Here is a 17551-nt window from a genome sequence, read left to right on the forward strand (position 1 = left end):
GTCTGATTTTTAAATATGCATGTATCCATCAAAATGGTTGTGAACAGGGAATATATAATATATACAATGGTTTCTCGTTCATAAAAGGCTCATTATTGGTCAGGTCAAATTAGATAGATTTATTGTTACGCATTCTGCCAAGTTTGGCTCATGTCGGACATTTAACCATTTCTTAAGGTGCTGCTTACTGCTTAGTGTCTGTATTGTTTAAAACAGGGAGCAGACATTAACGTGGTGGTGAGTTCATGTGTGACTGTCTGCAAACCTTTGCATTTCAAAGTCCTGTGTGTATACAAGGCATACTCAGAGTGTACCAGCCAGTTTTATAGAAAATTCTAATGGACAGGTCACACAGACAGGTACTGTATGCAAGGAAGGACACAATACATGACTGCCGCTTGGACCTCCTAGGCCAGGGATGTCAAACTCAAATACACAGTGGGCCAAAATAAAGAAATTGGTCGAGGGCCGGACTGTGTTTCAACACACAGGCACCACGGTCATGAGGACATCCCAGGCAAACAGCAAAAAAGTAAATGCATTTAAAACTGAAAATGCATTATTATTAAGCTCAGTTTCCTGTTCTATGATCCTCACCAAGCACTGCTTTCATAGTATGTGATATGTGCAATGCACTCGCAGTGCATTGGCGGACTTGTAGTATTATGGTGGTCCGTGCAGTATACCAGAGGGCCAGTTCTAATACTAATTAAATATCATTCCGCGGGCCAAAGATAATTCACTTTGCCTTGAGTTTGACATATATGTCCTAGGCAGATGTCTACTCACAGATGTCTACTCACATGACTGTGCTCAACCTGGGAAGACGTCCACACTCCACAGGTCCAAGCAGCAGTCATTTTGAAGACATCCATCTATGTAGTCAATTTGGGATGCACACACAGATTCCGACACACTAACGGACCGACATGCGGAAACAACGGTCGGACATGCGGTCGAACATGCGCTGCTCCCGTGCTTAGGGCTTATGAACTGGACTTTACACTGAGCGATGCTTCCTATAGAGTTCTCAACAAGCCTGAAAATGAAGGCCTGAAAATGTCGGGTCAGGGGTTTGGGCAGAATTTGAGAACTGCAATGCTTCCCAAGTTCCCATAGAACCAGTGTCAGACATCTTACATGCATTTGCTATTTACTTCCAAAATCTTTTTACATAATCTACTCTTGGTAATAGATTTTTGACAATTTGACAATGCTACACATCATGCACAAGGACATTACTTTGCTCTTGGGCAAAATTACATTTCTGCCTGGACACCAATGCACTGAGCACAAGGTCCAATGTTCACGGAATAGCGATCATTTGATTGGACATGAATTAAGACACCTACAACACACCCACAGATAATAATCATCCTAACCAACCTCTTATTCTCAACCTAACCAACCTCTTATTTGAACAGAATTGATTTGAAATATGAACAGAAAGAAAAAGATAATAGTCAACACTATGGTAGAGCAACTATTGTATCAGCCAAGAGAGGTTCCACAAGTTGTGGTTGTGGACCACAACCAAAATCGGATAGCTACAAACTTCAACTATAACAGAAAGCCAAGCTGAAACACATCATATTCTGCCATAAATCCATACTATACTGTCAATCCCATCCCTATAACAGCCTGGCCAATGCTCCAAGTGTCCTTCCTGGCTCCGGCCAAGCTGTGGAATGTGTGAGCTGTGTGTGTCTGTGCGCCATATTTGTGATGATTTGATTGGCTGAGCATGGAATGTGATGATGTACGATGATGAGTGCCCCTCACTTTACACAAGTGTGATTTTTATTTATTACTTTTCAGTCTTTCACTGTTCATGAATTTCAGTCATCAATGTTTATATAGCTCATTGTGTATTTTGCGTATAGCTTTTTCTTTTTGGGCTTGACCCTGTCATATACATTAGCTGCTTGCACCTATATTTATTATTATTATTTGTATAGTACAGTACAGTACAGCACAGCACAGCACAGCACAGCACAGCACAGCACAGCATAGCATAGCATAGTATAGTATAGTATAATTATTATAGAATTAATTTAGACAGCCGTTTGTCATGACAGGTGATTTAGAACAGTTTTGTACTGCATGGTAAAAAATAAGAAGAAAAAGCTTGCTTTAAAACAGTGGTTCTCAACCTTTTCAGGCCCTGACCCCCCCAAATGAATCATATTTAAACTGGGGACCCTGCATGCACTTGGAATGTACAGTAAGAGTTCAGGCATTCAATTTTGTTTGACTCTGCAGTTGTGAAAATAGTCGATCTATAAGCTATTTTCTGATTGTTTGCCTCTTTCTTATTATTAGACATTAGCTTAGTTAGTTTGTTGATTACTTTTGATGCCACAGTGTTCTTTTTCTTTCCTTTTTTAGGTATAAAAAGGTCGACCCACAGGTTGAGAACCACTGCTTTATAGAAGATGAAAATCATGTCAACTTTATGGAAACCCTCAATGTCCCCTTGCTTTGAACACAAAGAGATTGGATACACTCCTGCAGAAGATGAAAGGGGGAACTATTTAAGTGTAAATCAGGAGGATAATGGAAAAGGTTCCTCAGTCAGGTACCTGCAGTGCCAGTGCCACACACCATGATGTGGAGTCCTTCTTTTGTGGCCTATACAGTTTCCCGCTAGGCTCTTGGTCATAAGACACTGCTTATTGTCAATAATGACCAACTGCTTCAAGGTAGGCTATAATGGACTGGTATATATAACTTATGTGATAATGTGAATTAAAGTCGTGTGTAATACGCATGGATACTGTACATTAAATTGCGCACGTATAATAGTAATGATTTCATCTCACCCACCACACTTATTTACACGTGTGTTCTATAGTAAATAAGTGTGCGTAAATAAGTGCGGTGGGCATCCTAATTTGAGATGTGTGTACCCAGCAGACGGAACTCGACACTCGGCACGGCGCGGGGAGATCAGAAACATGCATCGCAACAGAACATCTCCAAATCGCTTTCCGCATACTGAAATCGAATCCGAGGACATCAGGAGTGTGACATAATCCTCAAGACATCTCAAAACTGCGAGCCTCCGAGCGGAGCGCCAAGGGTGGCTCTTGGAGGGATGTGTGTGTGTGGACTTCAGTTACTCATGCTGTTTGGTCTTGCAGAGGTCGAGAGAAGAGAGGCGGACACCAACTGCTCTGAACGTCAGCGCGCGTTTAACTATAAATCTCTCCAAAACGCCTTCTGCTCCCGGTGCGGTGTAATGCGCAGGCAGCTGCAGTGCTGCACATCTGTCCTGCCATTCCAGTGAGAGAGGAGATAACGACACCACTTAACTTGGAGAAATGGAGAATAAATATTCGCCCGTCTTTTGGTCACGATATCAAGGTCAGGAATATTGGCGATTATGAAAATAGCGCCATCGCATTTGACGACCGCATACGCGCTGGATAAAACCGGCGCGTCATTTATTTTGCATATTCTTTCTAGAAGACAAGACATTGTCGCTCGTTACGCTGTTGAAAAGAGATATTCTATACATCTGCCGTGCGCGCCTCGCTTTGGCGACCCGCACTTGGCGACGCTGATGTCTTCATTTGACTCCTTCGAGTTGGAGATGGTGGAACTCTCTCGGATTTCCAACGTGGAAACATAGCATCCAATTAATCAGCGACTGTCTGTGCCACCGGAGTGCGCAACAGCACCGTGTCCATTCTCTCCACGTAGCCTACCTTTGGACTCCACGGCGTGAAAAGACGCGTGCTTTCGTGCGCCGTAGCAGAGTATGAAAAACACAGATAGTGTTGCATTTGGCATTCTTGCCTTTGGACATTGTCAATGAATTTGAACTGTGGAAGAAAGACGTCCCTTCGCTGTTCAGCGACACACTATCCAAAAGCCTTCGGATAATATAGTTTCAACTTGGAACATTAAATGAGCCATGTTTTTTCTTTGGATTTTGAGACTAACAACCAATTAGTTGCAGGTCTGCATGGACCAGATTTTAAGGTAAGTGACCACAGCATGACTGTTCTATTTGTTTAACACATGCAGGTGGCAAACGGAAAGTGCACGCATTCTTGCACACACTTTCTAGCAAAGGACATATCTGGATGTCATAATTGCAATGAAACTATATTCATGAAGACAAAGACTTGCGCATGCTGTAGCCTATATGCACGCAGAGCTGTTTGCAGTAGCCTATACAGACTCAACATGCCACTAAGAAGAGTCACGTAGCCTGGTCTTTGCTAATTACCATCTGGCCTTATTTTATACCAATATTTAGGCTGTCATTGCGAATGGCTTCAGTGCCTGCATCTACCAGCGATCTGTTTATTTTTTGCATAGCCTCGGTTTAACACAAGACTGCGCAGAGACAATTCAAATCTTTATGTCAGTAATCCCAATGATTATGCTATAGTCGAAGGTATAGCTGTGTTTTCAATGTTGTGATATTCTACTTTTTATATAACATGAGGAATTTAGGAGTTATGGCCATATCTCTCAATGCATGCAGCCACTGGCACAACGTGACTGAATGATTCAAGACATGATGACAGATATTACCAAAGGAACCTCTAAATATGTTAAAATGCATGCATACATGTAATAACCTACTAATGTGTTTATACTGATCACATGCAAGGATCTGGCAGAACACAATAACTCACTTTGTGTACAGGCAGAATAGACCAAAGAAGAGTTTTGTAACATGCTTTTTTTTTGTTTTATTTGTTGTTTGTAGTTTCTATAGCTCTACCAAATGAAACACCTAATGTTTTGTTTTGTTTTTTTTCCCCTCACAGCTTCCTTCATTGGAACTAGTCTAAAATGAAGTTATGGGATGTTTTGGCCATGTGTTTGTTGCTCCTGAGCGTCTCCGCAAGACCCCTCTACCAAAACCTTCAGCCAGCCAAAAGAACGTATTTCCCCAGTAGCTACAGTGATTCTTCTTCCCTGTCTGAGGAGGAAAAAGAGCCAGAGTTCCAGTCTGAAGACCACAGTCTGCACGAGATATCCATGGAGGATCAGTGTAAGGCACACTAGACGTTTTTACACAATGCTTTATACATCTTTAAGTTTAGATTGTGAAATACAGACACTTGACTGGTGTTTTACTTGGTCCACTTGAGGCTCATAATAGATGCCTGGAAAGTTCTGAAGATGGGACTATCAGATTCTAAACACACAACAGCAACAGTCTGAACGTTGTTCAAAGCTCCGGTAAACAAAATGCCACTGGGAACGTAACCCTAACTACTGAGGGAGAAGAGCAATTTAAAGTGTTTATCTCACGTACTGTTGAGTGTTGACTTTTGAATGAGTTTTCAAGCGACAGTTATAGGGTTATGGGGGAGGGTTTTTTTATGATGGAAGCCTTCAGATGCTAGTATTGATGGTGTGTGTATGTTACACCATGGCTGATGAAATGGTTTTGTCTTAATCGAAATAGACAAATATCAAATGCCAATTATGCCACAGACATAAGTATTAATCAACAACTTTACAGTGTTTTGTTATGGCACAGTAAAATATTGTGTGTTGAAAACATTGAGCGAAAATAGCTGATCTACAAGATCACAAAACACAACATGTTGTGAGCTTCTAGATCGGCTAAGACTTTTTTGTGCAGAGGGAAAAAAGCCGACCATGTACAAATACGTTTAAGTTATAAATAGTTAATTTATCAGTCAAACTAACATTCAGGACTTGCTTCATGTTGTTGTCAAAATGGGCATGGCAGCGCAGATCCCATCTTCAGTAGAAGTTAGTGTCCCCAGTACCTTGTCTTGTTTATGTTCACGCATGCATGTCTGTGACTTGGAGACCCACGGGCTTTACACTATCGCAGTGGAGAAATCATGGTTTTCCATGGTTGCCACATGGACCCTAGCATCCCTGTTCTGGGTATAATTGGCACAAAAATGGTGAACATAATTTTGTCAAACAATAACATATCTACAAGCTCATAGATTGGCTATTTTTGCTATTTGACGTACAACGAAGTACATTTTAGTGGCTAACCAAATTAGAGGAGGCAATCCGAACCAGATGCAAGGTATTTTAGGGGAGAGGGTGAACAACACAGGAGAGTTTGAACCATCAAGTGAGACTTCAGTGTTTATGTTCATTTTAGCTACAGCAGTGGGTAGGAATTTCTTTTGTTTAGATCAATGTGACACTATATCATCTTTACACAGTAGTAGACCTAAACCAGGCCAAGAACTAGATAAGGAATGGAACATTTTGTGATATGTTTGTCCTCTCACCTCATATTCTGTTTGTGCCATGGTGACTTCACTGATCTGTTCTGTAACCCAAGACCATTAACTATGCACTAAGGTGTAAACAACACTGCAACTCAATGGGATGTTCAGACTTTTGTTTTGTGTGTAATGTCAATGGCAAGACATGGAGTCAGTCCAAGTTCTAAACCATAGAAGGTGAGAGACTTTGCAGGGATGAGCATAGGGAGAGATGGCTCTTTTAGTGTTAGAGTATTACGCCAAATATTGTTGTCAATGCAAATGCAAGATTAAGTTGTATTTAATTATTTATTGTATTGAATCTCATTGGTTGTTCAGCCTGATATTATGCCTCAGCAACGTGTCATGCAACGTGTGGCTTGACAAAAATCCTTTTCAACTGAAAAACGTGTTGTCACATTAACGTTTCACATTATATGAAATCCGTTATTGTCGAGTGCCACGTTGCAGAGGCATTACAATGCAGATGATGAAGTTCAAACAAACAAACCCTCTGGTAGAGTCTGGTGGTAGTCAAAGTAATCCACCAGAGAAGAAGCGTAGTGCATCGTGAGCTAGGTTCCACAATCAACCTCTCCATTTTGACATGACCACTTGTCTGGTCTGTCAGCAGATGTACGATACATGACATCCCTGCTATCAGCTGACATACAATAAGAGGCGTCTAAATCAAAGGGCAGGGGTGTCTAAACAGATTGGCCTGGGCTCACCTGATACCCGAGTGGTGGCCCAATCAGCCATGGAACTGAGGGGATTAGATGACCTGTTCTCCGGCAGGGAGGCAGGTAAGACAGGCGAGATAGGTGACACCTCCATAGAGCGCCTGCGTTACTGACACCACCATTCGCCAGACATCACAACCTGCATAGTTGACTTCCTGACACAAATAGAACTGCACGCATTCACTCACGGAGGCGTGCATGCACACACACCGCTCGCTCGCACACACGCACACACACAGAAGAATGCTCCAATGGTGCTCCAATAAATATGGACTTGATGTTGCCGTGTGCTAATATGATTAGCGTAACATGAATTGAGTCATTAAACAATAATTTTGCTGCATGCATGTTGCCAGATTGTCGAATAAGGGGATAAGAAGTAAAAGGGAGATGACTCTCTAATAGGATCAGAATCTATTATTGGAGGATCAAAGGCTTTACAAGTTCATTCCCTATGGGGTATGGGGTGAATGTTTTATGTTTAGAACAGAGTGAATCTGCTCTATTTCAATGTCACAACACGCCTATATTACTGTACTTTCTAGTCAAGTTTGAAGCTTTTTTTTAAATGGAACAAAGATGTTCCAAGATACATTCAAAAGAGATTACTGAGACTAAAACAAACCTCAAACTGAACTGGAAATTGGAACGAACTTGATCTGTAACTCTGTATACAATTTATGATTGTGATAAATTGCGACAGATTACAGTTGTGTTGAGTAGTAGTACTAAATATAGCAGTTGTTTTGCAACTAGTTTGATACCTTTGTACCATGTAGCGTAATAGTATGTACTAGCTTTAATGAGCTGCCTCTGTATCTTCCAGATGACATCACAGGCCCCTATCCAGAACAGTTTGATGATGTAATGGACTTTATAGAGGCTACCATTGGTCGACTGCGGAGGTCAACAGAGCATCATGACGGCTCGAGGGGACGAAGGGAGCAAACGAGACAGAGGGGAGCAGCAAACACAGACAGAGGAGCGGGAGCAGTGGGGAGAGGAGGACGCGGAGACAAGAGAAAGAGCAGAGGAAGAGGGGGGAGTCGAGGGAGTAAAGGAGGCCGGGGTGAAAAGGGGAGGGAGAGCATATCGGTGCAGACTCGTGGCTGCTTGCTAAAGGAGGTTCACCTGAATGTTACAGACTTGGGGCTCGGATACAGGACCAAAGAGGAGATGATCTTCAGGTACTGCAGTGGCCCTTGTGTCGATGCCGAGACCAACTATGACAAAATCCTCAACAATCTCACCCACAACAAGAAGCTGGACAAGGACACGCCCTCCCGCACCTGCTGTCGACCAATTTCCTTTGATGACGACTTGTCGTTCCTGGATGACAATGTGGTGTATCACACTCTGAAGAAGCATTCTGCCAGAAAGTGTGCCTGTGTCTGATGAAGTCATGTGTACGTGACACACTGATCAATGTGGCCATCAGTGACATTAGGCCACATGTTAAGATTGGTGCTTTACCCCACAGGGAGGAAACACTCTTGGATATGGGGAAATGACAAGGATGCTGGGGAAATACTTTTGGATGATGAGGGAGTGTGTGGTCTCTAAAGTGTCCCCTCTATGTGTCAGTGGTCAACCTGACCTTGCACCACTCTGAACAGATGGTATACTGGGTGAGTATATATAGTGGTCTCTTCAGTGTAAAAACCTCCTACAGTGTGATTGTGTCAGATGCGTACCCCATTGCAAATGATACAGTTCTGTTCTGTTACACTGACAGACTTGACTGACGGTCAACCTTGTTTTCTTGAAGGTGAGACTGAAGTGGAACTCTGCTCGGAGTAGGTTGGCTCAATTTCGTTTTTTTCCCGGGACAATTCATTTTCCCAGGAACATCAGTTTTCCATTGCTGGCTCCTTAGTCTCTAAATGAGAGCAGAGACCGGCTTTGGGAGTGTATTCAGCTGCAGTCCAGATCACTTCCACTGAATAGACTGGATGTTTATGTTTATATTCAGAGCCAAGGGATGAAATACCACGAGGGGTTTCAAAGACTTTTGGTACAACGTACATCTATGTAAAATCCACACATTTAAATTCTATATATATATCTATATATATATACACATTATATATATATATGTATAAGAGATGTATTTATTAAGATTGAATTAACTTATTGTTATTTATTGCAATCAACTTTAACTTTAAAAAATGTTTGTTTTCTTATTTATTTACTTTGTTTGTCCTGGGTGGTGCCAAAATGGAGCACGTATAGTTTCATGGGAAATCCAGTTGGGTGAAACGCAACAGAGGTATGGCCACAGCTAATCAAACTCACCCGTAGCTCCAAACACTATTATTTCTTCTGAATTCCAGGGTATCTCAGTCTGCACACTCTTAAAGGGTGATTTATACTTGGTTGCGTGGCAATGTTGTGCACAGGACATAGTTGATCTACAAGGTCACAACGTGTCGCACTGCAACAAATTGTGAGCTTGCCGAAGCACGATTTTCCGCGAGCAACATGGCACACAACTAAGTATAAATCAGGCATTATGTTTAGGAAAAGAAGCATGAGTAGTGCAGAGAGAGGAATGGACCAATGTAACCTTTTCAACCCAACTCATCAATTGAGTACCACAGACGACAAACAGTCTAAGTCCAAATTTCGTTTGGACTTTTCGTTCCCCTTATCTATCATTTATACATTATGGATAAATAGTGTGGACTTAGACTGTTTTTCATCTGTGGCATTCAATTGATTTGGATCATTTTGAGGGATGCAGGGTTTGAGTGTGTTTTGACAGTTCGCTGGCACCAGAGTACCAGTCTGAGACATTTTGGGGCTCAGGGATCTGGGAACGATGAGTCACTTGCTGCTGCTCACCCACCCTTCACAGTGCCAGGGTAGTGACTCCTACTCTAACCATGGCATGCCATTATCTGTTTACAAAGGGGACAGAGAGATCCTTGGCTCTTCTGTTCATTTTTCTAGCGTATAATAGTAAATAATAAATATTCTAGGATTATCTTTGTGAATAAAACACACGCACACGCGCACACGCACACGCACACACACACACACACACACACACACACACACACACACACACACACACACACACACACACACACACACACACACACACACACACACACACACACACACATTCAGCTGCTTGAACTACAAAAGGAGTTTTAAGTTACATGTTGTGTAGGTTGGAAATGCTAAATCCAAAGATAACGTCATTATTAGATCATTCAACAAGTAAATTATGTCAAATAAAAATATCGTTTTGTCTGAAAGACAAAATCTATATAAAATCTGATTCAAATTGATAGTAAATTCCCATTTTACTGTGTACAAACTGCAATAGCTACTGCCTGTCTGTAATAATATCTGAAACGAAAGAATGAGAAAAAAAAATCTGTAATGGTTTCTTTCCCACTGTGCTTTAATGTTCCTGAAATTAACTAAGTTTCTGTCTCTGCTCTGACAGAGTCACCTTTCTCACTGACTGGGCATTTGAAAATGATCTATGATATTTCACCAGAACTCCCATTTCACCGATGTCGGGTAGAAACCTTGTATCTCCATAATTTGTCATTTTATGTTGTTGTTTTTCTTCTTTAAAAAAAAAGCTCACAATGTGTTGTGATATAGCGTGATATGACATGCCCAAAATAGGGATGCCAGGTGGAAATTTATTAAGTTTGTGGGTTATATAATATGGAATGAATGAAAAGAATTAAGAGGTTGTGACTAAATAACTATATTGGATCATTGGAACACATGTTATTCTCTGGTCTTGGACATACAAGGTTTCTGCTCAAAACTGCAACAATTTGCAAAAGCTATATGAGTTTTGCAACATTTAAAAAAGCTCTGCCATTGTTAAAATAATGTAATCGTATTTTTTACATTTCAACAAAGGTGCTGACAGTGTAGACATTACTAACGATGGAAAAGGATATGGTATAAGATGACATCAGCAAGTGTTATCCCTGAGTGAATATTATTACACAGAATTGAATAAATTCAAGATAATAGGATTTTTATAAAGGGCAAGTTAGCATGTCCGTTTCAAGTTCCTGCATTGTAACATCTATAGCGTTCATTTAAAAGTATAAAAATGTACCGGTAAAAGGTCCCTCTGACAGGTCTTGATGTTAGCACGGATTAGGGACCAGGGTATCTGTGCCCCCCCAACAGCAACCAAGCCAGCTTTACTCTATAATCCCCCCTACACAAAGAACAAATCCACAGCATCAAGCAGAATTTAGGCCAAATACTACCGAGGGGAAAGGAACTAGCTTTTAACAGCATAGCTCATCAATTGGATCATCTTCTCCTTTAACAGTTGATTCATGTATAAGCCTTTCCAGATGAGAATGTGCATTTAGGAGACTTCCCAGTAGCCTTTTGGCCTTCGGAGAGCCTCACGATACCATACATTAAAGTGTGTGAACCCAGACCACCAGCCACTCTAGTCTTTATGGTTGTTTTGCTCAACTGTCAATGTTCTTTATCTGCAGTGTGTTGATTACCCCTACAGATTTGATGTGAATGTAAACAGGCAAAGGTAAATGGAGTATAGGGATGGAGAAATTGTCAGTGTTAACGTGAGGTGGGAAGGATTGCATTTGTTTTCACTTCATGTTGTGTTTGTGAAAAAATATTGTCACTTGTTTTTGTGTTACTGAACCAAAGCTCTCGACAAACTTTATTTTTGTACAATATTCATTTTATAACTTTTTACAGAATTAAACTTGTTTCTATTAAACAAGTCTCTCTCCTGTTTTTCTGACCCAAAACATTTAGCTGACGGCAATTTGCCAAATTAGCTATAGGAAGAGAAACTGCGACATGATTTGTAAATAAGGGGCGGAAATTGAGGTGAATTAGAGCAAGTAAGTATTACCAAGAGTGAAATGTGTTAGGCTTCATTCATGCTCCGTCGTATGATGGTGTAGCACAGGGGTTCTATTATTTTGGGGGGTCCCCAAAATATTTTCCAAAAAATAATTTTATTTTCACGATTTTTCAAAAATAGCAGACCTACAAGTTCATAGCGCGCCACTCGGTGGCGCGCTATGAGCTTGTAGATCTGCTATTTTTCAATAGCTAAATTATAACAATGCTTAAAACACCAAAAGGGGTTCCCGCCCAAAATGGTTTAAGGTTATTGTAGCAGTCAATTTATATTGGGGGTCGGGAGGGGGCGGGGCGGGGGTCCCGAGACATTGCCAAAGCATTTCCGGGGGTCCCCGGCCAAAAACGTTGAGAACCCCTGGTGTAGCACATCAAAAATAGCAGATCCATGAGTTCACAAAGCGCTGCAGACGCAACGCATAGTGAGCTTGTATATTGGCTATTTCTGACACATGACGTTGTACGACAACATATACATTGGGCTTTACTCTTTGCTGTTGTGCATTCCTGAACACCGGCTCATGGTTGTACAGTAAACAAAAGCTAGCTGTAAAGCGACACTATGCTGTAAATTGAGGCACTCAAGGAGAATGTTTCCACCGTGCAAAGAAGATATGTAAACGCTGATGAGAAAATGGCAGAGGTGCAGGCAGGGTGACTCAGTAAGCGGGGTCTTAAGTGTGTATACAGCCCATCATTTATGTCCTACCTTGTTTTGTTTTTTTTGTTTTTTTTCTTGTGAGTAGAATAAAAACACTGATCATTCATACAACCTATTTGATATATGATGTCCCTGTTTGGGCATGTCATTAACCCATTCTGACCTGAGATCAGATTCTAAAAATGTCTTCTACATCCTGACAGTTTTCTGAAAAAGCTATGTTTCTATGTCAGTCGTTCTTCGATTTTTCAAAAATAGCAGATCTGCTATTTTTCAATAGCTAAAGCATAACATAATGCTAACACCAAAAGGGGTTCCCGCCCCAAAATGGGTTAACCCAATGTTTACTTTGTAGTACAACGGTGTTGCTCACCGGAAAGCAACTGATAGTCTCAGGCTATATTTTTTAAATCAGTTGAAGTGTAAGGCTTAATGTACTGTATGAGCTCAGGAAAGAAAAGAGGCGAAAGAGGTAAATGGCTCCAGTGATCATGAGTAGAATGTGACATCACCCAGAATTGGTGCAGACAGTAGCCTCGGGCTGCTGACATCAGTTGGGTCTGGACAGGATTAGGCCATACTAGGGTTTACATCAATGGTCTGAGGGCACTGGAGGCTTCTCCAGGGCAAACTGCCCAAAATCCAGATGATATGCAGCTTCTCACTGTGTTTAACTGTTGAGAAGGTATGGAATCTGACATTGGAATCTGACCACTTGAGCTTGTCGTATGCCAATCTACAAGCCCACGTCTCACATTGCACATTATAGATAGTTTCTGAAGTTGTTTGAACTGTTTTGAATTATTTATTTATTATGGTAGCTGCCGGTTAAGGTGAACAAGAATAAACAGTACTTTGCCCATATAACATTTAAATGTTTTAAAATGTATAATAATTATGACCAGAAATGTTTTGCCATCAGACATTAGACATGCAGCAAAGACCGCCAGGAACAGGACTCGAACCTGCAGTGCGCTGCCCGGACCGCAAGCCAATCACTTTTAAACACATTTTCAACAATGTCAAAATCTTCAAAAATGTCTAAAATCTTGAAAAGAATGAAGATAAGAAATATAACCTTTTGAATTTGGTTTTAGAATGAAAGCTAGTGAATTCAATCACCATGAATACATGGTGTATGCAATATTTGGTGTCAGCTATGCATTAAAAACACATATCTCATAGAGTGTGTACTTATTTAAGCTGCTATTGGCAAAGCAAAGCAAATCCACTATTTCAGGCATTTTCCCAAACAAAGTCTAGCAATACAGAAGTCATATAAACCTTGTGGCACCAATTTATGTCTTTACAAACAAATGTTCTTTGGTAAACAATTACAACCCTCAGACTCAAAGCATCAACCACACTGGTATGTATACCCTGAGGCAGCATTCCTGAGGAATGTATACTGAAAATAAACATACAATCCCTGGAATTTGTATGTCTGTCCATTGAAATACTTATGGACACTCTACAGGGCGTTAATGTAATTCAAGACTGGAGTACTGTACGTTAACCATATGAACCCTAGTGTCCCTGTTCTGGGTATGTCATAATGAGCATACAGTAGAAGAGATTTAAAGGAAGGGACCAAGAATAGACCACTGGGAGATCCCGGTCAATGAAGTATATAGAGTTAAGTAAATATGTGGACATTTAATAAAATAAATGTCACTGGTAGGCAGGTTTTTCAACTGTCCACAGCCATCCTATATGAGACACAGCATTTTTTGTACTACAATGGGTGAAGTGGTCCTTTAAAGGTTTCATGACATTAATTTTCCTTTATTTTTATAACCCGTTTTTCTTTTAGGTTTTATGACCTCAATTACACCCCAAAAACAACTTTGAACATCCAGTGGATTTTCTGTGGTCTGGAGTTTTCTCTAGGCTTTGGAAGCCTTTAGAGCTGCAATGAAAACAGGCAAAACAGTGAAAACAGTGACATCTGCTGGCAAATCCCATTGACATATATGGGATTTGCTGGCTCTTACATCACAAACAGCAGGAAAACCATAGCACGTGTTTGAGCCAGAAAACCCCAGACCACAGAAAACCTACTGATTGTTAAAAGTTTAGGTTTTTTGTGTACAATTGAGCTCAGAAAACCTAAAAAATAATTAAGAAAAATTACAAAAACCTTTTTTTAATGTCACAATCCCTTTAAGTGTGGCAAGCGATTATTATTATGCCATGACAGTAATGTAGCTATGATTCTTATGTTATGGAAAGGAGAATTCACTGCAATGATTTTAATACTGGAAAGTGACACAATCAAGAAGTTTATTTAACTCATCAATATTTGGAAATCACTGCAACCAAAATAAGTAAAGTGTGCCATGGAAATTAAATAAATGTTTAGATAAAAGGAGCAACTTGCTATGTCCAACACAAGCAGTCTGCAAATAATAATGACTGCTTGGATGTCTGTAGGGTTGGTGTACCAGACAAAATTCCCCAAAACAGTCTAATTGCTACAAGACTACGACAAAAAAAAAGTTATTGCGGTAGAAATATTTTCCACAGACTCAAAGCTGTTCATTCAAAAATAATCAGAGGTTTGAGTGGAACAAAAAAAACAAAACAACAAACAAAACAAAAATAATGATTGCGATAAATGTCATGAATACATAATTCAAAAATATACTACTGTATGTATTTTTTGTCCTTTTGTTTTTACTCAAGCACTCAAACAAACCAAACTAACAAGCTCATAAGAGAGTAGAGACACAACTTGGCTCTGTTTTGTACTGAAGTACTGAAGAAGGGTGTCATGGCCAAAACACATTCTACCAGAAACTGTATCAAATCGATTCAAGATTTGTTGCAAGTGCTGGAAAAAAATCTTTCATTTACTATACTAGACCGGTGCCTGGCTGTAGAGCACCGAGTCGGTAACGATGGAAGTTGAAGATCCATGCCCCACCTGGCTATGAAATACCCGTTGTACCCGTGTCAGAGTACCCATTCCACCCATCTGTTATATGCCCATATATGGAGATTTCTGTATCTGTCTCTCTGTGTCCCTTTATTCCATGGAGTTCTGTCAGGCATGCCCAAATATAGTGTTGTGATGTCAGAAGTTAGGCCAGCTCCATATATGGAGCATGGGCAGGGGCCTTGTCCAGAAGTCGGTTCTCGAGTTACGTGCATTACAGCCGTACGTACGTACTTACGTACGTACAGACAGAGACGTGGTGCATTTATAGATAGATGGGCAGGGGCCCTGTCCAGAGCCCGGGCAGAGGCCTTTTGTGGCGGTTCTGGACAACCGTGGGTCTGACCAACTCGACACCGGGCACTGCACTTGCTGTGGGGGTGTCGAATGCCTGTGTCGAATTCGGTGGGGCTAACGGTTCTCCAGTTACGTGCATTACAACGTACATACATACAGACAGATAGAGACGTGGTGCTTTTATAGAAAGATATATAGACAGACATATATATCTAGTAGATTAAAGAAAAGGCTCAGTAAAGTAAAGTCACAAGTCAGAGTAAAATCCTTAGTGTTAATTCATCCATTTGAAACACTATGTACAGATGTAACCAATTGGAACCGTAAGGTTTATCAGAGAATTTGTAAATAGTGAATATACTGTAGTCGGAATAGTTCTACAAGACACATTTTGATTTAAAACAAAACAGCATGTCAATATTCTGCTTGATGTATATATTTTTCAGTACAGTACATCATGTGTCTGTCTTCAAGAGATGAGTGTTCTGTTCTGACATCGGAAACAAAGCAATTAACATAGACCAACAAAGGGCAGTAACCAGATCAGAACAAGCCATGAATATACTGTATGTATGAAGTCTAAGTACGACAGTGGCTGTTATTATCGACATCACTATGCAAATGCTGCGCAATGACTGATCGGACAAACCAGAAGAGCTACAGTAGGGCTAAGAGCCCAGTGAGCCCACACCGTAAAACCCAGAGTATTACTTTAACTCTGAGAGTGTACTTGTAGGACACTTGGTGGTTGGCACAGGAGTAAAGCTCCTCTCCACCACCGGAGTCTAGGGGTTCCATTCACAGACATATATACATAGACGCCCTTTCCGGCTCTGACGCGTGTGTCACCATTGAAGGCACAATTTTCCCAACATTCCTTGCAAAGCATTAGCGGAAGCAAAGCGGAAGCTTGACAAGCTTCCGCGTGCGTAACATAAGTCCCGGAAAAGACGTGCTGTGATTGGCCAGTAGTCACTTGAGTGACAGCGAGAGACGTGGAGGAGTCACATGAGTGACGTCACTTGGGCAGCGACGCAGTCGCCTTCAGCAAATGCCTTCAGCACTTCTAAATAAGAAAGCTGCGGAGAACTGTTGCTTTGTGTTCACTCTTTAATGTTTTCTGTTAGTAATCTAATCCCCCTGGCTCTGATGTTGTATTGTTAATAACTTTGTTGTTTGTGTTTGTTTGTTTGTCTTGTTTTGTATTGTAATGTATATTGTCATGACTGTTATAAAGATTTGTTAAAAAAAAAAAAAAAAAAAGCCTTCAGCACTGCACTTCCGCCTTCATTGGGATACACGTCGCTCCAATGAACTGCAGCGGCAAATGAGGCGTCTATTTCTTATAATATCTATGGTTCCATTCCCCTGTAGTGAGACAATTACCCATGTCAGGGGAGGGAAGCCGGGCAGGCAGGGTGATTTCTGTCACTGCATGTACTCCTATGGGCTATTCTTTGGGAGTTTTTGATCGCGATAAACAATAGTGATTATCGTTCCATCGCTACTTCCCTGTGAGGGCTCCTCACTGGCGCAGTAGGGTACAACAGTGATAACACAGAAATGTGTCGGGAGGATTAATTGGCATAACGCCTAAATTGGGGTACAAAGGGTAGAAATAATTGACTTCTCTAGGAGAAAAAAAAAGTCTCCATCAACTTGGTACCAACCTAGAACTGGCTGTCACAACATGGGCTGGTTCTCACTAGAATTACAGTAGCTTCATAGCTGGAGCCAATTCTTACAGCCAAGCAGATGGTGGAGAGAGGTGTGAATCCAGCCGTGGAGAGAAGTA

The 17551-nt window shown here is 41.0% G+C and overlaps 2 protein-coding genes across 8 annotated transcripts in view; one reads left to right on the top strand and one right to left on the bottom strand.

Moving 5' to 3' along the window:
- The window catches only part of opn4xa (opsin 4xa), a 131653-nt gene that overhangs the window by 63726 nt on the left and 50376 nt on the right, over positions 1-17551 (bottom strand). The window lies entirely within an intron of this gene.
- Positions 3303-8627, top strand: gdnfa (glial cell derived neurotrophic factor a). Its single transcript, XM_079524934.1, has 3 exons — positions 3303-3987; positions 4788-5014; positions 7797-8627. Exons 2-3 carry the CDS (start codon positions 4813-4815, stop codon positions 8363-8365), a joined length of 771 nt encoding a protein of 256 aa, XP_079381060.1. The 5' UTR covers positions 3303-3987; positions 4788-4812; the 3' UTR covers positions 8366-8627.

Source organism: Electrona antarctica (genome assembly GCF_951216825.1).
Source record: "Electrona antarctica genome assembly, chromosome: 16".
NCBI lineage: Eukaryota > Metazoa > Chordata > Actinopteri > Myctophiformes > Myctophidae > Electrona > Electrona antarctica.

Excerpts from the sequence above, each read along its gene's own strand:
- gdnfa (XM_079524934.1), top strand. The coding sequence starts at position 4,813 with ATGAAGTTATGGGATGTTTTGGCCATGTGTTTGTTGCTCCTGAGCGTC. Across the intron at positions 5,015-7,796 it reads GATATCCATGGAGGATCAGT|ATGACATCACAGGCCCCTAT; the intron begins GTAAGGCACACT and ends TGTATCTTCCAG.